A 23,640-nucleotide genomic window follows, 5' to 3' on the forward strand; every position below is an offset into this window, starting at 1 on the left:
TAGGGAACTATTTAAAGAAAAAGAGGGACTATTAGATCCAATCACCAAATGCACCTTGACCATATGGAACAGAGTAGTAAAAACACACAAATTGGAGAAGCAGTCAGGGGTCCTGAGATGGGTAGCACATGACAAGAGATTCAAACCAGGGAGGTTAGACCATGGATTCAGAAGGTGGGAGAGGGGGGGGGGCAACAGCGATATGCAAAATGATAGAGAAGGGAGAAATGCAGACACTACAAAAATTAAAGGAGAAATTTGGACTAGAAAACAGGGACCACTTCAGATATCTACAGGTTAGAGACTACTACAACAAAGAAATAAGGGGGGCCAAAGACGAGGAACAGAATGGAATAATAAAGATGATAGTATGGGCATACGAAGGGGGGCAAGGAAGAGTAATATCAGCAATATACCGGGCTATAATGACCAGCAAGGGACACACGACCGATTATATAAGGGAGAAATGGGAGAGAGAACTAGAGATAGGAATAACAGGGAAGGAATGGGGGAACATATGCGAGGTACAACATTCAACAACAGGATCGAGAATATGGAAAGAATTTGGATGGAAAAACATAATCAGATTCTTTATAACCCCAGAGCTGAAGGGAAAATATGCACCAACACAAAAAGCATGCTGGAGGATGTGTGGGAAGGAGGGGGCAAATCACACGCACATATTCTGGGGATGTCAGAAGCTGAAGGGGTATTGGGAGGAGATAGGGGAAGCAATGATCAGAATATTAGGATACGGGCTACCACAAACAGGACTGGTGCTTTACTTAGGAGACCTGACACACGAGGGAATACAAGGGGGGGACAAATATTTAATAAAGATAATGTTGATAGCGGCCAGAAAAGCAATAACGAGACTGTGGTACAAGGAAGACCCACCGACAATAGCAAAATGGGTAGGAATAGTGGAAGAAATACAGGATATGGAAAGGATAACACACATGCTGAGGTTACAGGAAGAGAAATTTGGGGAAAGATGGGGAAAGTGGGAGGATTATAAAAGGAACGAGAACGACATCACAGAGGAAGAACCAAATGCAACACAAGAGGGCGAAGGGTAAAGGAGGAAAGATGTTCAAGGAGGGTCTATGAACCCATGTCACACACCTGTGCTTTAGTTAGTATTTTCTATTTTGTTATTGGGATATTACAATTGCTGAATGCTTTTATACCTTATTATTTATGTCTGTTTAACGGTGTGATATTAAATATACAGGGATGATGTGGTTTGTGTATGGGTGAACCAAAAGGCAAAGTGAAAGTTAATAAACAAGAGAAAAAAAAAGAAAGGACGAAGGATAAGGGAAGAAAGAAGCTCAAGGAGGGTCTCTGGACCCAGATCACACATACAAGCCTTAGTCAGCATTTATCATCTTTGAGTAGGAATTACCTGTTTATGCCTGTTTAAGGGAGATACACAATCAGCCTTTGTATCAAATACCTAGAAAACAACAGTAGGGGAACCAGACAACTAACCATGTGATACCCATGTAAATATTTATGTGCACTGTTTTTTCTTTTTGTTTTTATTGTGATGCTAGTTTCTTTATTTTTTATTATTTATTTTTTGTAAGTGCTGTCTGTCTAAAAACTGTTAATAAAAAATTTAAGTTTAAAAAAAAAATCCTCACAGTACCCCCCCCTCCACGGGAGCCACCCGGCGACCCACTCGGCCCCGGCCTGCCCGGATGGGACCGAAGGAAGCCGGTGATCAGGGGCACTGGAGAGGGGGACAGAGACAGATGCCCGGAGAGGGGGAACGGAGACGGGGACAGAGGACCGGTGAGGGAGGCTGGAGACGGGGACAGGGACCCGGTGAGGGGGGCCGGAGAAAGGGACAGGGAACCGGCGAGGGAGGCCGGAGACAGAGACAGAGGCCCGGAGAGGGGGCTAGAGACAGGGACACCAGGGGAACCCCGGGGCGAAGGACTGGACGCCGCCCGAAGACACTGGGCATGACAGGAGGGGCTCCACCCCCTGATGGTGCCGGAGGACCAGGCGATGTGGGGCTCATGCAGCGCGAGCCAAGGCCTGCCCAGGACTACAGGGACAAGAGGAGAGCTGGTGATGAAAAACTGGAGTCTCTCAACGTGGTTACCAGCAATGGTGAGAAGGACTGGACAGGTGCGTTGAGTGATGTCAGCCAGGCGGCGATGATCCAGCGCGAAGACCACCAAGGGCCTCTCGAGGTCCTCAAGTGGAATGTTGGCCTGGGTGGCAAACTCAACGTCCAGGAAACTCCCATCAGCACCAGAGTCAATGAGTGCACCCACCGTCGCCCGCTGGTCCGCCCAGGCTAGGGTGACGTTCGTCAGACGGTTAGGTGGTCCACGGGTGGGGGAACAGGAAAAACGGCTCACCAGGATCTCCCGGGGTCCCGGCGAGCCTGGCCTTCTTGGCCGGGTAGGGCAATTGGAGATACGGTGTCCATCCCGGCCGCAGTAGAGGCAAAGGCCGGACCTGAGCCTGGACTCCCGTTCGGCCGGGCTAAGGCGGGTGCGTCCCAGCTGCATGGGTTCCTCCTCGGTCACAGCTCGGGAGGGAAAAACCCCACCAGTCACGGAGGGGGCAGGACGGTCAGCACTGTAGAGGTGGCTGCCGGGAAGGGAAGCCCCTGAGCGGAGGTCGATGGCACAGTCGTAAGGCCGGTGAGGCGGAAGGACCTGAGCCCGGGACTCACTGAAAATCTCCTCGAGGTTGTGGTACTCGGGGGGTACGTCTGGGGGTCCCAGTCGTGCTCGCTCACGCCTTCTCTCCCGGAGGCGTCCGTCGATGCGGATAGCGAGGCTGATCAGGCCCTCGAGAGAATCGGGCTCCTCTTGGGTCGCGAGCTGGTCCCTTACTGCGTCGTTGAGCCCCCTCAGGAAGGTGAGACGAAGCGCTTGATCGTTCCAACCGCTCTCCGTTGCGGCCAGTCTGAACTCCAGCGCGTAGTCTCTGACACTGCCACTGTCCTGCCGGAAGGTGCCCAACCGAGCTCCTGGGTCCTGGCCACGGGCTGGGTGGTGGAAAACCCTGCGGAGCTCTGCCACGAAGTCTGGGTAGGAAAAACAGAAATCAGCCCCCATTGCCCAGGAGGCAGTAACCCACTGTGCTGCTCGGCCCGTGAGCAGGTTAGTCATGTAGGCTACTCGGGCTCCCCTTGAAGTGAATCGGCTGGGTTGATGACGAAAAACCAACTCACATTGCATGATGAATGTGGCACAATCCTCGAAGTTACCATTGAACAACCGTGGTTCGGAGAGACGGGGCTCCCGAGGTGAGGGATCGGGAGGCGCGGGGCCTGCCACGGCTGCGGGTGATGCTCCGGCCGAGGCTCCTGAAGTAGGTGGGGTTACAAGCAAGGTGTTAACGGCTTCACTCAGCGCTTGTAATTGGTGGAGAATATTAGTCTGCTGATACCCCTGGGTAGTCTGCTGGGTGGCCAGAGTGTCAATGGCATCCAGAATAAGCTGGACCTCGGCCCGGAGGTCCTGTAAAGCAGCTGCAGCCGCACCCAACTGTTGGGTGTGGTCGTTGACCAACTCGATCTGGACCGCCAACGCTGCCCTGACCTGGTCTGTGTCGGCTGAGGTCGTCATGGTCGGGTCGTAATGTTATGGTTTGTAACCGACCTCAAACGCAACGGCACAGACAGGAAGTTCAGAGTTAGCCAAATGCTAGGGCGTATTTATTTACAGAGTCAAAAGATGGAATAGGTACAGTAATCAAACAAACGGGGAGACTGCCTCCGGCAGAGTCATCAGCCGCTCTGCAGAATCCTCCTGGCGACAGTGGTGGGAATTTGGCATATGATGTTGTAGCGGCTCTGCAGATACTCCCAGCTCTTCCTCGAAGTGGGAAACGGAGAAAGAGATAGGTATCAGTGTTTTCCCCAACACACAATTAGCAGAGTCAGTGCAAACAAAAGATGTCTTCAGTGCTTCTTCTATAACACACAATCCGGCTGAGTCCAGTGCAAACAAAGTTATATCTTCAGTGCTTCTTCAATAACACACAATCAGAACTTATCCAGAGCAAACAAAAGGATATCTTCTGTGTTTCTTCAATAACACACAATCCAAATTATCCAGAGGGGTTTGATTCCACTCACCCAAGTGCAACGCGTAACGGGTAACAAGGCGCAGCTCCAAACAGTTCTCCACAGAAAGGTCCTGGAGAGAATATAGACCAGGAAACAGCAACGGGAAAAAAGCAGGCAAAGCAGTTGTATTCCAGAACGACCCGACATCGATAGAAAGAAGGTCCAGGTATATAAAGCCCTCTGGGGCGCTGATTAGCACATACATCAGGTGCGTGATGGTAATTGATACTTAACCTAGAAGTGTGCGTTAGGCAACGGACCAATCATCACAGCACCCCAAGAAGCGTGTGGCGGGGAAAGAACCAATCCTCACATGCTTAGTTCAATGAATACCTACTGTATAAACATTACACTGCTTTGCAAGGTCAGTGTTGTCCCTATACAATAAAAAAAAAACTTGAATACATTTCAAGTGTGAGTTCACTGCTTCTCTTGCTCTATGACATGGTCGTTTTGGCGGAGGTTGTAGTTTGTAGACCAAGAAAACCTAATTACCTCCCTTGGAATCGGGAAGGGTACCTTCAAGTTTTAAGACAGTGTCAGTCACACCCATATTACAAAAGCCTGGTCACCAATGACCTCCTCTTCAAATCACTACTCAAATCTCACCTCTTCACCAAATGTATTAATGACTCTGCCTGACTCCCCTCCTTTACCCAATTGTCCCTCTGATTTCCTTCAAATCAAATCAAATCAAATCAAATTTATTTATAAGGCCCGACAACACACGTTAATGTCCCCATGGGCCGGACACGTCTTCTTTAAGTCAAGTACAAACATCACAATAAATAAAAAACAAAGACAAAAATCCCAGGAAATCCAAAATAGAACGTAAAATAAATAAATAAAATTAATGCAACACTCCCAGACATACCCCACGCAAAGGTAAATAAAAACTCACTAAAAACCTAGCAATAGGAAAAAAGCACCGCAGGCAATGTGGAGGGGATAAACCTTAGAAGGGCCGTTCAAGAGGGGATCGCCATTCTTAGATGTTGGTGATAGTAGTGTTGCTATAAAACAGGTGAAACAGTTGATGAGCATGTACACATACGTGTAATGAAACACAAATAAGTACACGCAATAGCAACTGAACATTTTGAAAGATTGAAAATAGAGCTGATGGCGGATCCATTTGAGGTATGGGGACGCATCCTCCCGGGCCTCATCACACATCCTGCCCCCTAGTTTTTTTCCCCCTCGCCTTGGGTTGCCTGAAAGGCGCTATATAAATCTAAGAAATTATTATGTCTGGCGGCTAGGTGGTGCAGTGGGCAAGGTGCTCACCACCAATGCAGGAGACGCTGGGTTCGAGCCCAGCTCTCCGCATTGCTATCAGCTTGGCTGGTCGTTCATACTAATACAATTGGCAGTATTAGAGGGTGGGAAGCTGATGGGTGGGGATCGGACGTTGTGGACAGCGACTCCTACAGGTCGGTTGGTGCGCCTGCGCAGCAGAATCAGGAAGCGACGGGGGCGGCGTGCCCTCCAAAACGCAGACCCCCGACGCTGAGAGATCGCGCTGTGCAGGTGAAAAGATGCGACGGCTGCTACCTCGAGTACCGGAGGGGACTCGTACAATGTATGGCTTCGTCCACATTGCAGCCGGCTTGTGGGAGGCATGGTCTAACAGCGTTCGAGACAGGGGAGGGTAGAATTGGACGATACAAAATTGGGATGGGAGAAAAATTGAAAAGGTAGATAATATAGGCAGAATTATCAGTGAATGTTGCAAATGTTGTATTTGGTTACTCATGAAAGATCATACAGTAAGGCTGGGCGATTAATCGAGTTTCAATTTCAATTCCGATTTCGGCTTCCCATGATTATGAAAACAAGATAAGCAATTTAACCAAACAGTAGTTTCAGCTCGTGTTGAGAGGGAGGAGGGAGCGTTTGAAACAGTTTTGGTAACTTGTAAAAGATGACAGAAAGGCAGCCTTTGGTAGAGAAGAAAGGTAAAACAAATTCAGTCGTCATCATGTGATGTTCTTAAATCAATGAGTAATTTTGTGTAATAATCATGTCAATATGAATCAAAATAATCACACTACCGGTACAGTATGTCACATCTGTGGTCTATAAGCTTTTAGCGCATATAGCTTCCCCAACACTAATAGCTGTAGTTTACATTATTTGATCTAGATTTGGCTCATGCTACTTTACATCCCACTTCTGATTGCAGGCTGAAAGACAGGAAGGCATGTCAGTAGATGAAGCATGGCACACTAAAGCCCAGTCTCAAGATAACACTGCTGTGTACATGAGGCGCCGTATCTCAGCCAGTTAGGTAACTGATAGAAACAGACAGATGCAGATTAAGATTGTTTTGCTTCAGTTTTAACTTTGAAGACGTCTAGCCTTTCCATGGATAATAAGGGAATGATTTTAATGTTGTACTTGGGAGAGTGGTTTGGCTAGCAGAACAGAGCCACTGATCCGGGGGCCAGTGACTTTGTACGACTGCTGTTGTGTTGCCTCTGGTTTGAAAGAGGCGGTGAGAAAAGAGAGACTCAAGCGACCTGTCAGCAGCCGCTGCACATCAAACACTTTATTGTTCTTTCCTCATATTTGTTTATCCTTGCTGTCAGATTTAAATAGATTTGCTAAACATAGAAAATGTCCTAATCTGTCACATTCTTTCTTATTGTTATTGATTTAACATGCGCTTTGATGCTCAATGCTTCAGGACGCCTGTACAATGTCAATCATCACAGTATTTATCTTAATCCCATGTTTGGTTTGATATGATAATTCCCATTGTTTGTGATGTACTCATAATCTGGAACAGACACGGGCCCCTGCTGTCTCTCTGTTGAAATGAAAAGAGCCGGTTCACACTGTCAATTTACGACCTAAATTTACTCTCAAAGGGATTTTGAGAAAATAGTAAAGGGCATCTACAAATACAGTATGAATGAATTACTTTTATTTATATAGCACCCTTCACAGCACGAATGCACAGGGTGCTTTACACTACAGCTAGTCTATAAAAACAAGAACAAAAATCAGAAATAAATGACAACAACAACAGACAGCAGTTAAAAACAGTGAAACCAAATAAAATAATAGAATAAAATAATTTAAATAAAATCATCAGTCACTAATAAAATAAAATAACTATAGGAACAGTGAGGACAAAAAGGGTGCCTATATATGACCAAAGGCCTGTCTAAACATGTGTGTTTTTAGCTGTTTTTTTCAAAAGAGTTTTCTGAGGGGGCTCTGAAAGTAAAAGTGAGGACTTTGAATTGAATTCTATAGTGTACCGGGAGCCAGTGCAGGGATGCCAGAATGGGAGTGATGTGACATGATTTATTTGACCTTGTGAGTAGTCTGGCTGCAGCATTTTGGACCATTTGTAGTTTGTCTGTGGATGATTTAGTGAGACAGGTGAAAAGTGAGTTGCAGTAGTCAAGCCTAGAGGAAATAAAAGCATGCACGGACAGTTCTAGTTCAGAGATATGATGGTGCCTAGTTTTCAGTGTTTTGACATGTTTGTCTAGGTGCATGGCCTGGTCGAAAACAACACCCATGTTTCTCAGATGGGGGCGTATGTTGTCTTTAAGGGACCCCAAGTGAGTGGCCACTCTAGCTGCAGTCTTCTCAGTTGCTACGATCAGCACCTCCGTTTTTGCAGCATTTAACTGGAGGAAGTTACTCCCCATCCAACTCTCAATGCTGAGCAGGCACTCCTGGAGAAGGCTGAGTTTCTCCAACTTATCAGGTTTAAAAGAGCAAAGTAGCTGTATGTTGTCTGCGTAGCAGTGATATTTAATGCCTGTGAATTTATTGATGAGGAGGCCTAAAGGAAGCATATAAATGGCAAAAAGGAGTGGTCCTAGCACCGTTCCCTGTGGTACCCCAAATGAGAGGGGGGTGGGGTCAGATTTAAAAGGACCCACAGCCACCGAGAACGTTCTCTCCCTTAGGTAAGAGGCAAACCTATGTGTATGTGGGACTTAGGAAAGATAGGATTTACACTTTGACAATAAACACAAGTACAGTAAATGTCTACACACACACACACACACACACACACACACACACACACACACACACACACACACACACACACACACACACACACACACACACACACACACACACACACACACACACACACACACACACACAAGTAATCACTTTGCTTCAGTTCAACATCTATATAAAACCCTTTGGCTGTTAAGGACGTGTTTGTACTGTACGTCGAAAGCCATTTACCGATAAGAAATACCTATAGAAATAGTACTGTACGTCTAAAATAATAATATGGATATCCATCTACATAATCTCGCTTCCATGTGGCTTTAGCCTAGATGGGACTCAATACTGTAAATTGCCCTTAGGGAAAAGTATGTCACATACTGGATTAAATACTGTGCTTTGGTACAGTACAAACATCGATTTTAAGCCAGACAAATTGGCACGTTTATTTCTCTACAAGTGAGAAGAAGGAAACAGGAAAGTTGTTCCACCTCCTCATCAGTTCAACTCACTGACCTTCACTACGTCTTCATCGGTAGAGCGACACTTGACTGCCTCGGAGACGTCGGTAACGGTGGTGTCTGTTCCAATGGTCACCACCTTTACTGGGACAGCCACCGTCTTACCCGTCAGCACCGCTGTGTTCAATATCTCTGAGTCCTGACAGGGGGAGGGGGAGGGAGAGAAAAAGAGAGAGAGAGAGAGAGAGAGAGAGACAGATATCAGATATTCAGCACCAGGGCCACGAGGACAGCTCCTGACTGATTGCTGTTACTGAGTTGTACCAACTAGTAGTATGCCAACTACTGGTATGCCAACTACTGGTATGCCAACTACTGGTATGCATAAATGGGTAACACTTTACGTTACAGTACACAAATGACATGGTAATGCATGTGGAATTGCATAGGAATTATCAGAAAGTACCTGGTCATTTCTGGTAATAACATGTGATAATTAGCAATTATAATATGTACTTTCTCAGTTAATTGGCAGGAAGTACTGGTGCTCTGTATAGTTGCCAATATTACCCTTGAGTAATAGCATTATATAACACTATTGCACTGCTGTAGTGAGTTGTGCAAATATTATGGGATAATTACTATGTACTCTAATTAATACTTTGGAAACATTTGCATACCTGTACCTTCCTTTTCTCTTGAATGGAACTTCCATATTCTGGTTCAACAGGGGGCTTAATTAGTTACCACATTGTTAATTAATATCATGAAGACACTTGATCACATCAAGGGAATAGCACTGCTATTTAATTCAGGCTTGATACCACAATATTACATTGCTTTTATCCTGTAGCTTTCAGCGTATTACTTTGCTCATTACAGTGACAATAGAGTGATTCAGACTGGTTATGTGTTTGTTTTGTTTGTAAATACGAGACTGAGAGGATGCAACGGCCCTTTTTTACCTTTACTTTTTTTTCTTTCTTTTTTATCATATATTTTTAGGCTGTTGAGGTTACTTTTGTTTGATACCGGAGACAATCTGACCTGCATTTTCAGTTAGTCTGGTAATGTTCCCAAACGTGTACAATGTCAAATTGTAGCCTAATGTATTTTTTTTTATTAAACGTGATTTACAAAAGCACTTACCACAAGCTTTGTGGTTCATTGTGCATTTCTTATTTGTGACATGTTTTATGCAAAACCATGTAATAGTAGAAAAAAAATTATAAACTGGATAAAAGAAGTAGCCTACATGATACTGAGGTATCATGGTATACTGTAGCTTGAGGTATCATGGTATAGCTTGAGGTATCATCATAAAGTATATCCAGGGGTGTAAAGTACTTGAGTAATTGTACTTTGTTACAATACTTAAGTACTGTTTTTGGGGATTTGTACTTTACTCGAGTATTATTAGGTTTGTATACTTGTACTTTTACTCAATTACATTTCAGAGAAAAAAAACACTCAAGTGTGTTTTAACCAGATACTCTGACTTTTACTTGAGTAAGATTTTGAGACGGTACCCATACTTTCACTTAAGTATAATTTCTGGGTACTTTTTACACCCCTGAGTATATCTTTAGGTATCATGGTATAGCTTGAGGTTTCATGGTATATCTTAGGGTATGTTGGTATATCTTTAGGTGTTATGGTATATTGGCAGTAATGTTCCCATGATCATCTACTTACTACTTAATCCCTCTGTTGAACCAGAACATGAACTTACATTCAAATAACTAAGAAATGACATATACAAATAATGACTTGCTATTGCCAAAAATGACAATGTACATTCTGAATATTTCTATGAAATTATTATACAATTATTACCCTGTCATTTGTGTATTGCTATGTAAAACACTACCCGTAAATGTGTTCTTAATTTGAAGTTCATTATACACAGTCCAAGTTTAGTAGCTATTATTTAGTTTGTAACATTTTAGTTACAAAATATGGTTGAACCACAAGTATTTAGTGAATAACCAATTTAGGATTTAAAATCAAATATAAAATAATATGAGTAGACAATCAAAGAAAAGTTCCATTGTTGTTGTGGTGGCTAGCTGACAAAAGTCGCCACCTGGCACTGTGTTTGACTACTTCACCATCATAATGACAGATTGGCAAATTGATTATTAGAACGAGAAGTGGAGGCAAATTAAAGTAATGCTATTCCGGAGGCAAATTCAAATCCATGCTCTCTTTATTAGCAAGTTAATTTACACAATGTCTTAGGACAAGATAAGGTGCTTGTAAATGTTTAGTTACTACATAAAATGTTTAGTTACTTAGGCTGTGTACACTATAATTGTTTGTTTGTAACATGTAAAGAATGGCTTGTTGGGGAAGAACTTGTGCACTTGGCCCCTGGACTGTAATAGAAAGATTACAATATAATAATATTGCAATATGTAATATTAGTGTGTGTGTGTGTGTGTGTGTGTGTGTGTGTGTGTGTGTGTGTGTGTGTGTGTGTGTGTGTGTGTGTGTGTGTGTGCGCGTGTGTGTGTGTGTGTGTGTGTGTGTGTGTGTGTGTGTGTGTGTGTGTGTGTGTGTGTGTGTGTGCGCGTGTGTGTGTGCGCGTGTGTGTGTGTGTGTGTGTGTGTGTGTGTGTGTGCGCGCGCGCGCGTGTGTGTGTGTGTGTGTGTGTGAGGGGGGGGGGGGGGTCTAAGTGAGCAGGCACCGCTGAGAGCTGATAGCTCATCTGCATGGCTTCATTACTCCGAACAAGGCCCTTGACCTTTCATTATACACACGTCACTGTCATAGCAGATAATTGGGGCCAATTAAGATGAGCATGAGAAAACCCTTTACTCCCCAAGTCAGCCGGGGACACTGGGATCGTCTCCTCCACACATTCATTCCATTACAATTCCATTTCAATTATCTCACTTGCTAAGGAGGCTGAACTACCACACTGGATAGACGGCCTTGGGGCCGAGCTATAGCGCTCACTCTCTTGTATCTTTGTACATTGTGCCCTTGCCTTCACAGGACATTCACTGATAATATCCAAGTGAAAAATGCCACTCATGGCAAAGTCTTTTTGGAGTTACGTGAATGGATGACAATGACTTTGTTAATTTCAATGGGCAGAAAGTAGATCCCTCCTAGCTTCTGTAGACTACTGAAAGGTATGTCTGCATCGAAGACTCAGCACTGGAATTCTACTGACATTCTACGGGACATCTCTGCAGTTTGACTAGCTGTCATCTTTCTGTATAAATGTTCTGCATTCATCTGGGGAAGCACATATAATCTGCACAGTACATTACTCTATTCATAAGGCTTCTAAAGACGTCCACTCGTGTTTGCAAACATTTGCAAGGTTTTGGTTGAAAGGAGCCTGGTCGTTTGTCAAATGTCTCAGAGTAACTCAGGAAGCGTCCTGTTTTAATGTAGTGTAGTTTTAGTGTGTCTGTACATTTTGTACATATTTTATTAATAATGTTATATTTTACTTTTTAATTATATTTTTTGCAATATACTGTAGGCTGATGATAATATGTGTAATACATGTTTATGTAAATACTGTGTGCTGCTGAGACAAAAGACCACCATGGTGACTTTTTTGTGCTATCCTTGATAATTTTATGATGCATGACTTGTTGTAACATGTAGCCCAATGTATTTTAATAATTGTCAAATAAACTAAACTAAGCATCAAGTCCATTCAGCTTCAGAGTCAAATGATTATTAGTTGAGCCAAGAGTGTGACTCACAAAAAACACTTCACATGGATTTTCATTACAGTTTATAGACTGTGACAGTGTTCTAGTGTATAACCCCCCCCCCCTGTCTGTGATACTGCCTTTTGATTCAATTCCCCCATCAATTAATTATGTGCCTGCTGGGATTCCCCGATCTCCAGAGGGTCGTCTATAATACATGATGGGGTAAATGGTTGGGACCTGGTGAGAATGCGGAGCTAATGTTAGATTACAGTACAGTGGTTGGAGATGACCCGGCTGGCTGGAAGCGTTGGAGAGTGGGGGCCTGGCAGTAATAAGCCGCAGAGGGATCCAACAGTGACGCATCAATGGCATGCACAGTCAGACACAGACAGCGCAATTACATGCAAAACGGGAGACCACTGGTGCACAACAGACTCACTCAGTCTGAATGGAGCCGAGGTCGTAGGGCCTGTACAACTGGATGAATTGCTTAATGACCTCGATGAGGTTTATGTATTCATCTATTTTTTAATGATTCGTATTATTATTATTATTATTATTATTATTATTATTATTATTATTATTATTATTATTATTATTATTATTATTATTATTATTATTATTATTATTATTATTTGTTTTAATGACATACAAATATTTACTTACTTATTTACTTGTTTTAATAGGAAATCGCGGATATGCGCTGCTGTTCTTTACCTCTACTCAACATACTGTATATATATACCACTTCTTTTTGTACCAAATTCAGATTCAGATTTATTGTCGCATCATTCATATACTGTCACAGCGTAGAGGAGTGGAAGTCATACACGATAAGCTACAAGTGCTTTTGAGACCCACCAGCAGGTGTTTGGGGGGCTTACTTACAAGCCAATCAGCCTGGTTCTTTTTTTCTTCCTTTGTTTTGTAACATGTGGGGGGAACTGCCCGGACAGTTTATCAAGTATCTCTCTGTTAGCATTCAGCACGCCGCTGTGGCTGGTGGTAATGTGGTCTGGACCATAATTCCTGCTCACGTCTGGTATTGGATCTGAAAATAAGTTAGATTTATGGTGTCAGAGTGACACAGGCAGCATGAGAAGCAGCCTGGGCAACACATCCTGGGCTAGCGATCATCCTTCCACATCTACCTGGCACTACAAAAACATCCACATTCTAACCCAACCGCTGTGGCAACTGCTCCCGGAAGAACGGGTCAAGCACACCATTGCGTTTGGGATTTGGAAAGCCTGCATTATTTATGGCACAGCACCGAGGAGGGAGAGAGTGGTAAACACACTGTAGCGTCTGTGCTTATACTTATTCATGTCAGCGGCACACTATACCTGAGCCGTCCTAAACCCAACATGCTGTGCAGATAAGCCTAAAAGCACACTGGGCAATAAACAAGCCTATCTATAAGAGACACAACATTAATCTGATTGCCTTGACGCAGCGTGACTGATGACTTGTCATTGTATTCTGATCTTCCATGTCGGCTGGAAAACAAAAAGCTTACACTAAAATGTCCAGGAAATATGCCAATAGTCAACAAACCTGCGGTGAATTAAATATCCATAGTCCTGAATAGAATTTCCCATGGCGATATGGTATGTGTATGTGAGAGGAAACCGAAATTGGAATAGAAGGTGCTGCATACGTTGCAGACATAAAACGCCACTCAAGACTGTGTCTTGGAGCCATTAAATGGGCTAAAAGAGACATGTCTTTTCATCAACTCCTCACTCCACATTGTGTAGGGCTCAACATGCTACTTCTTCATGTTCTTCCAGTGGGCTTTTAATTGGCTGGATGTGCGTAGTGTTGAGGATAGTGGGAATAAAGGGCTTGGTAGCACCATGCAGAGCGATACATCACTGCATGACAGCGCATTGAAGTGGTGGGGTGGCTGTGAAACCAATACTACTTTTTAATGAGGGTCTTTCTCTCTTCTTGTCATCTCTTCCTTCCACCTTGGAACGAGCCACAGTTGCCTCTTTTCGCTCCTCTCCTCTCCTCTCCTCTCCTCTCCTCTCCTCTCCTCTCCTCTCCTCTCTCCTCCCCTCTCCTCTCCTTTCCTCTCCTCTCTACCTGTTTCCCTCCTCTCCTCCCCTCTCATCTCCTCTCCTCACTACCTGTTTCCCTCCTCTCCTCTTGTCTCCTCTCCTCTCTTCTCTCCTCCTCTCCATTCTATTCCTCTCTTCTCTACCTGTTTCTCTCCTCTCCTCTCCCCTCCCATCCCCTCCCATCCCCTCCTCTCCCCTCCTCTCCTCTCCTCTCCTCTCCTCTCCTCTCCTCTCCTCTCCTCTCCTCTCCTCTCCTCTCCTCTCCTCTCCTCTCCTCTCCCATCCTCTCCTCTCCTCTCCCCTCCCCTCCCCTCCTCTCCTCTCCTCTCCTCTCCTCTCCTCTCCTCTGCCCTCCTCTCCCCTACCCTCCTCTCCCCTCCCCTCCCCTCCTCTCCTCTCCTCTGCCCTCCTCTCCCCTCCCCTCCTCTCCTCTCCTCTGCCCTCCTCTCCCCTACCCTCCTCTCCCCTCACCTCCCCCCCTCTCCCCTCCTCTCCTCTCCTCTCCTCTCCCCTCCCCTCCCCTCCTCTCCTCTCCTCTCCTCTCCCCTACCCTCCTCTCCCCTCCCCTCCCCCCCTCTCCCCTCCTCTCCTCTCCTCTCCTCTCCTCTCCTCTCCTCTCCTATATTCTCCTCTCCTCTCCTCTCCTCTCCTCTCCTCTCCTCTCCTCTCCTCTCCTCTCCTCTCCTATATTCTCCTCTCCCCTCCCCTCCCCTCCTCTCCTCTCCTCTCCTCTCCTCTCCTCTCCTCTCCTCTGCCCTCCTCTCCCCTACCCTCCTCTCCCCTCCTCTCCTCTCCTCTCCTCTCCCCTCCTCTCCTCTCCTCTCCTATATTCTCCTCTCCTCTCCTCTCCTCCCCTCTCCTCAGAAGGAGTTGGCTGTAGTATGTGGCAGCAGGGACCTACTGTGTATCTCCAGCAGGCAGTCATCCCTCACTGCCTTCTAAAACACCTTTAACTGCTCTTCAATAGCAGAGGCCTGTCTCAGGAGCACGCTGGTCTGAGATCAGATATGCTCATTACAGCCAGCAACAGCACGGCCGCTTTGATAGCCACTGGTGAGTGTAATGCTAAAGGAGGGAAGGTGATGATGAGAGACCACGTTGAGATGGGTACCAGGGAATTAACGCGTCACGTTGGTGCCACAGCCAATATCTTCATTCGCTAATTAAGAGGCGTTATAGAAAAGGGGTAAGCTACTTCCTGTCAAACAAAGAACACGCTGACTAGAACTCGCTCTCCCAGAGTCATGGATTTGAAGGCTCAATAATGATACATTGAGCACTGAGGAGTGGAGGGACAGATCTGAGGAGAGGCTCTTGAAACCTGCTGGAGAGGCTGATATCCATTCACTCAGCCACACTCAAAACGCTTCAAAGAAAAGAGCTGCACAGTGTGTATCCTTATTTTAAGGAGTGAAACATTGGAAATGGAGTCGACAATTAAATGATGAAGCAGCACTAACAGACAATAACACCCAAACCAAGCCAATGTCCTCCCGAGAACTCCTCTTCCACCAGAAGTGATCGGCAGGGAATAGGGATTCACACAATTCAGGAATGGTATTGATGTCTTTGACGCCACAATGAACTGCTCTCAACTGTAAATTATTCATGAGTGCACATGATTTATGGGTAAACTTCCTCTGCACCAACCAAAGTGTCACAATGACAAGGTGCTGACTGGACATATTCTCCCTCAAATATTAATGACATTATGGATTGGCCAGATCCTTTATTTAGACAGCTTGTCTAAAGCTTGTCTTTCTGCTGTGCAAAGGGCCTACATGTATGAGAGCTTACAGTATGAAGCCTCAGCCATATAGGAAATACATGCTCTATACTGTATATGGCGGGGGGCGACAGTGGCACAGGAGGTAGAGCGGTCGTCTGGTAATTGGAAGTGTGTCAAAGTGCCCTTGAGCAAAACACTTTACCCCTAACTGTTCTCAATGAGCAGGTTGCACCTTGCATGGTTGCCTTCGCCGTCGGTGTGTGAATGTGTGAGTGAATAGGTGAATGTGAGGAGCAAAAATTGTAAAACGCTTTGGATAAAATCGCTATATAAATGCACCATTTACCATTATGGCAGGAAAACAGGGTTATGAAAGGTCAAGTTCTCTATCTTCAATATATCTGCACTATTGTAAATACACATGCCTTTGCATCATGTGTGAAAAGATAGGAAACAAGTATAGTATTACTACCTGCACATTGAAACATATGTTTTTGCCAGAGCTCTTCCTGGTGAAGCCTATGGGTGGAACTAGGCTGTCCCTGCCAAGCAGCAGCAGAGGATTTCCCAGAGGTGCTGTCTGTATGCCCTTGGGGTGGTGAGTGGACGCCACTGGCAGCTGTTGGAGGAGATACCACTTGAGCACTAGTATCTCTCCTCAAAGTGCCGGCTGTCCAGCGCCCTTTCTGCCTCAGCCACTACTCTTTCACCCGTCTCCCAACAGGAGCCCATAGTGCCCGTGTCCGTGTCGGTTACCCGCACAGCTGCCTATCACCCTGATTTTTCTGACTTTAGCTGAGAGTGCCTGAGCTCTTGCCAGCGGAACCAATGCAGTTGGGTGGAACAAGGATGTCTCACATTTCCCAGACTTTCTTCTGCCCCTTCCCTGTCTGCCTCAGGTCTCAAATCTACCTGGGTGAGTTCCTGTCATGGTTGTGACTTCCAGCACCTGTTCCTGTTCCTCGTTTCTCTCCCTCACCTTGTGTTTCTACTCCGATGTCCTCAGTGTGTGTCTCCCACGTGCAGTACCGTGTCCTACCAGCTGTGTCTCATCAGTTATTACCCCCAGCTGTTGCCCCCTTTCTCTGACTGTCCCTTATTTATGTATTTATGTCAGCTTCCCTAGTTAGTCAGTATCCGGTCGCCTTTTCCCACTACCCATCTTTCCCCTTGTGTTAGCGTTTATTCTGTTACCAGTTTAGTTCTGTCATCTGTCAGTTTGTCAGTGTAGCCAGTTAGTCTTTTTCTCCTGTGTCTGTTTATCGTTTCTGCCTGTCTTCATTAAATACACCACCGGTTGGTTTCCCCCGTCATCTGCCTCCTGTGTCTCTGCTGTCCTGCACTTGGGTCCACTACCCCAACCATGACAAATATAGTTGAACAGGAGTATTGGGGGGTTGGTGCTGGGCCTCTGGAGCTCACTGGTCATGAATTGCATCTCACGCTGGGTGAAGGAGCTCTTGAATAAAACATTGTGGTGGTGGAAACACTATATTCAAACTTTATAGGACGAATCCCCCGCATTGCTCATGCACACCACACTTACAATACATCTAGATCGGAAAGGGTCAGGTGGGAGGAGCAGACATCCCAGGTGAATACCAACGACAGTGAGACTCCCCTCCCAATGACACCAAGGTCAGGCACCCGGGGACACACTGCCAGTTCTCTGCCCCTCCCTGGGGAGTGATGGGAGGACACGGAGTGCCTGGGGGGAGGAGGGCCGCGGGTGCCTCATGCATCACATCTGGCTGTGGGGTTTGACTAATGCTGGTGCTCAGGGCCAGCAATTCCCCATGCTGATTCCTCTGTTGTCTGCCCACTGAGCCAGGGCTAGAAGGCAAGGACACAGCCTGGTCAGGATCTGTTTGCTCAATTTCATCTATCAGGTTCTGTTGATCGATGAAGACTTCTTCACCCACACCAGATGATGCCTGCCGGGGGGATGACCTCCTGATCCTGCTGACTGATTTCCACGCCGGCTCTGATCAAGATCCATACAGTGGGCTTAGCTTGGCTTAGCTGAGCTGCCCTCTGGACACAAACCTCCGTAAAGGTCAGCTCCACTGCAGAGTCTATTAGCACTCAAAAAATTACACACACTCCTCTCAAGCCTCACTGGACCAGGATTCCAGCAAGAAAGGACAGAGTTATATTGTCTGGAATGTAAAGTAACATGTGCACAGTAACAGGGAGGTGAATTCACAGTACATGTGTACAGGGCCGCCTCAGGGGGTGTGCGAGCAGTGCGGTCGCACAGGGCCTCGCGGGAAGGGGGGCCTCGCAAAAAAAAAAGAAAAAAAAAAAAAAAAAATTATTTATTATTTTTTTTATTTTTTATTTTTTTTATTTTTTATTTTTTTTTGCAAGGCCCCCCTTCCCGCGAGGCCCTTTTTCATCACATACCTAAAATCTAGTTTTGGTTATATGCTTATATATTTCACATTAGACACGTTTGTAGAATGTGTCTGACTTGTTCCTGGGTCTGCACCTGGGTCACTATTGGAGCTCTGGTGCTCTGCAGCAGACATACTATTGGTTTCAACGAAGGGAGTGGTTACTTACATCATGTGTAGTACGCCGCCGGAAACTTAAACGAAGAAGAAGAAGAAGAAGAGTCAGCTGCGTTTGACTATTTCGCGCGTGCAGCTTTTGACTATTATGCTTAGTTATGCCAGCCAAGGTCGGTCATTATCAGTCGGTCAGTCACCAAGGAACGTTGACGAAAGGCCTCTCGCTGGCGGGACAAATGGCCGGAGCCTTGTCATGATGCAGTCGGGATATAGCCATGATGATGTCGGCTAGTAGCTAGCTTAGCTAAAGGCTAACTAGCGTTAGCTAACCTAGAGATGCAGCCAAGATGAAGAGGATGGTCGTTTGGCAGATGAACTTCGTCAACTCCACGCGGTTGTCTCCATCCTCTTGGACGTTTGGTGAGTTTTTAACCTATTCTATTAACTCTATTCTATTCCCGCCGTGGACATCGCTCTCTCTCTCTCTCTCTCTCTCTCTGGAGCTAAACTGGCCGACTAGCTGTTGTAGTACTAGTACTAGTAGCTAACGGTGTATGGCCTGGTGTCAGTAGCCGCATAGCTTGCTTCTGCGTTAGCTAATGGTTAGCGATAGCCTGGTTGAGCTAACAGTTAGCTGTTTAGCTTCGACGTTAGCTGCCGGCTGGGAACGTTCGTTTGATGCTATCAGTTAGCCTTGAGTTAGCTGTTAGCTTGTGCTACGACCATTGACATTAGCCGTGAGAATAGCAGGGGGTTCTGGCACTCTGACTACGACATCATCTTTGACAGAAGATGTAGTCGGGCCTGCACCATGACAAGGCTCTGGCCATAGCTTATTTTTCTCCCGACAGCGAGAGGCCTTTCGTCAACGTGGAGACCTGTGTTGCGGCCTTTCGCCCTGCGTTCCTTGGTGCAGGTAAGATTAATGAAAATGTCATGACATTACCCCACTCTTCCTTCCTTCCCCTCCCGAATGTTTTGTTAATAACGATGTTTTTTTCCAGGCAAAACATATGCTACTTCACAACATTTGGAGATACGACATGTGCTGTGTGTGAATGTCTTGGTCGTTTGTGTAGCTTGGGTAGCGTTGGGCCGTTGGCCAAAGCTGTGTGTGGCCTGGTGTCACAGTACCTGGCTAGCCTATTTAGCTGATGTCGGCCATTGGCTCCTTGCTGCTTTGGTTTCTCTGGTATAGACCCTCTTCTCTTTGGATTTAAGTGTTGATCTTTGTCCTTTTGGATCTCTCATACATGCTCTCTCTCTAACACACACACACACACATGCTCTCTCTCTCTCTCTCTCTCTCTCTCTCTCTCATACATGCTCTCTCTCTAACACACATGCTCTCTCTCTCTCTCTCTCTCTCTTTCTAACACACACAGTCTGCCTATGGCGGCCTTTCTCGATGGCTAGGCTGTGCTCGCTGAGTCTGTACATAGTCAAGGATCTTCAGTCACAGTGCTCAGGTATTCTGCCACTGTGTACTCTCTGTTTAGGGCCAAATAGCATTTCAATTTCTTTCCAATGTGTCTCTCTCTCTCTCTCTCTCTCTCTCTCTTGGATTTAAGTGTTGATCTTTGTCCTTTTGGATCTCTCATACATGCTCTCTCTCTAACACACATGACAAACACACATGCTCTCTCTCTCTCTCTCTCTCTCTCTCTCTTTCTAACACACACAGTCTGCCTATGGCGGCCTTTCTCGATGGCTAGGCTGTGCTCGCTGAGTCTGTACATAGTCAAGGATCTTCAGTCACAGTGCTCAGGTATTCTGCCACTGTGTACTCTCTGTTTAGGGCCAAATAGCATTTCAATTTCTTTCCAATGTGTCTCTCTCTCTCTCTCTCTGTACACTGTATATTGACTGTAGAACGGGAGCTCTCTCTCGCTCTCTCTTTTGCTATATGTTGACTGTATCATGCCCCGCCTCGGGCAGCGCTATTATTTAAGAATATGTTGACTGGAGGCGGTTAGGTGGTCGAGCGGAGATTGCGTTCGTCACCAGCCCCGGAGCTGTGAGCTTGGTTCGCCTGTTCGAATCCAGCTCACAGCTCCGGGGTTGTCACCAGCTTGGCTGGCCGTCTGCACTGATACAATTGGCTGTATCAGAGGGTGGGAGAAGCTGGCGGGGTGGGTCCGGGTCGTTGTAAACAGCGACTCCTACAGTTCGGTCGGGGCGCCTGCTAAGCGCGGATTGGACGTGAGGGGGATAGTGTGGTCCTCCCACACGCTACGCCCTCTCAATGAGAATCCGCGCTGCCAGGTGAAAAGAAGCGGTGATTGGCTGGACGTGTGTCGGAGGAAGCACGTGGTAGCCTCCACTCTCCCAGATGATCTGACTGTGGGGGGTAAAAGCGCAGCGACCAGGAAGGGACTGGGAATTGGCATACGACTAACATTGGGATGGGAGAAAATCGGAGGAAAATGGAGGGGGAAAAAGAAAAAAAAAAAGAAAAAAAAAAGAATATGTTGACTGTATGAAAAAAAAAATATGTATATATATATAATTATTATTTTTTTTTTAACCTTTTGGGGGGGGGGGGGGGGGGGGGGGGCTCGCGTTAAATCTCGCACAGGGCCTCGCATTTCTCCCAGGCGGCCCTTATAGTGTTTTTTCAACCTGTAACTTGTTCTTGTCAGAGACCAGCAGGGCTGAGTCGTCCGCAAACAGGAACAAGTTGCAGTCACAAGCTGACGACATGTCATTTGCATAAATTAGGAACAGTAGCGGTCCTAGTATGCTTCCTTGTGGAACACCACAGCTCACTGGGAGGGGGGGGGGATAGTGTACCGTTTACCTCCACCATCTGTTCTCTCCCCTCCAGGTAGGATTGCATCCAGCTCACTGGTGAACTATCAAAACCAATTGCCAATCAGACAGTAGTAATAGTGATGATGGTATAAATGGTCCAAACCATAGTAACACACTGTACCAGAGTCCATGCAGTGTTTGTTATTAAGAGTCAGACAGTCCTAACAGTGTTTATTATTAAGAGTCAGATAGTCCTAACATTGTTTATTATTAAGAGTCAGATAGTCCTAACAGTGTTTATTATTAAGAGTCAGACAGTCCTAACAGTGTTTATTATTAAGAGTCAGATAGTCCTAACAGTGTTTATTATTAAAGTGATGAACACCACACCATAGACTTATGTGTAATAATAGACCATAAAATCTGCTGGAAACCTCACATAAAATGTCCAAACTAAACTGTCAAGAAGCATTTCAGTCATGAGTAAAGTAAAGCACATTCTGGATAGAAAATCACTCTACATTATACTGTTCACTAGTTTTCCATATTTAAATTACTGTGCTGAAGTCTGGGGAAACACTTATAATTCTACACTACAACCACTTTTTATACTCCAAAAAAGGGCCATAAGGATAGTTCACATTGCAGGTTATCGTGATATTTTTAAAGTCAAAAACATTAAAGTTAAATAATCGTGTGGAATTTAAAACGGCACAATTAATGTATAAAGCAAAAGGTAATGTACTTGTTCTTTGATAGGGAGGGGGGTTATAAACTGAGGGGAGAACTCAATTTAAAAGTTCTTAGTGTACGCACTACCAGGAGAAGACACTGCATCTCGATATGTGGAGTGAAACTGTGGAACAGTCTGAATGTGGTGCTAAAACAATGTCCAAATATGAGACAATTCAAACTGATTTATAAGGAAATGATGTTCACGAGGTACAGGGATGAGGAAGGGACTTGATATTCACGGGTGTTTACATTTTTATTTAATTCTTTCATGTTTTACATAATATAGTTTTTTTTTCTTTTTTTTGCATATATATAAATTTGTTTTGAAATGTTTTAAATTAAGGGCGGCTAGGTGGCGCAGTGGGCAAGGCGCTCACCACCAACAAAGGAGATGCTGGGTTCTCGGCGTTGCAACCAGCTTGGCTGGTCGTTCATACTAATACAATTGGCAGTGTTAGGGGTGGGAAGCTGGTGGGTGGGGATCGGACGTTGTGGACAGCGACTCCTACAGGTCGGTTGGTGCGCCTGCGCAGTAGAATCAGGAAGCGACGAGGGCGGCGTGTCCCTCCCACGCAGACCCCCGCCGCTGAGAGGTCGCACTGTGCAGGTGAAAATCTGTCTCTTAATAATAAACACTGTTAGGACTATTTGACTCTTAATAATAAACACTGTTAGGACTGTCTGACTCTTAATAATAAACACTGTTAGTGTTGTGAAGGGCCAGATTAAACCGAATATATATATTTAATTATATATGTATATTTAATTGTATTTGTATATTCTCTAATATTCCTTGATATCCCTTGTATATTCCTTGTACAATATGCATTGAATATCCATTCTAGCCTACTGAACATCCCATAATAGTCTCCATTCTACTATTGGTGCCAGGCTGCCATACCCCCCAGACCCAGTTCAAACGTACCGCTCAACATGTACGAACAAGTCCTAGTTCCGCGTAGGAATCTGGCTACCGCACCACTAATGGGACTATTTGTTCATAGTGCGTATATATACTGCGCTACTAAAGTAGGACTTCCTTTTCAGTCCAGTTTCTTACCCTCCAATAGAGTCACAGACGTAAAGCCTCCCCGCGACGCCACGTGTGGGAGTAAGGCCAAGTTCGCCTACCATCGGTATTGAGACATCGTGTATATTAATATTTGAATAGTCATATTTGGCACTATATCGTCGAGTTGGACGTAGTCTATTAAGCTAATAATAGTCTGTTAATATATAGTGCTTCGTGCGGTGAGAATACTACCGTAGTCAGTACCCCATCGTTTCGGGCAGAGAACTGGCTGCTTATCCAGGGTGGTTGACCCCACGTGAAGCTGCACCCGAGGAGCCCCAGAGCCGACGAGCGAGTGGACCTGTATACCGGATTATTCTACCGACGACACCCCGCCTTCCCCGGCACGGATTATGCTTTGTATACGTTGATTATTCCATGGATAAAGACCCCCGACACTGCCGTGTGTTGGAACCCCCCCCCCTGGAGAGGACGCAAGGTGAGGAGACGCTCTGCAAGACGAGGTCGCTTCACGTCTCTCCTCCGTGGACCGGAGGACGCCGGCCCACAAAGAGTCCACCTGCTTTCATCTGTGGTCCAA

General features: G+C 45.6%; 1 protein-coding gene across 1 annotated transcript in view; it reads right to left on the bottom strand.

The window, feature by feature from the left end:
* LOC311223079 (transmembrane protein 132C) overlaps positions 1-23,640 on the bottom strand; it is a gene marked incomplete at both ends in the record, with an annotated part of 432,169 nt that overhangs the window by 93,094 nt on the left and 315,435 nt on the right. Inside the window, one exon of the mRNA XM_084307811.1 lies at positions 8,606-8,749. Within this exon, the coding sequence (XP_084163937.1) occupies positions 8,606-8,749 (144 nt within the window). The remainder of the gene's footprint in view (positions 1-8,605; positions 8,750-23,640) is intronic.

This window comes from Notolepis coatsorum, assembly GCF_963971535.1.
Source record: "Notolepis coatsorum genome assembly, chromosome: 1".
NCBI lineage: Eukaryota > Metazoa > Chordata > Actinopteri > Aulopiformes > Paralepididae > Notolepis > Notolepis coatsorum.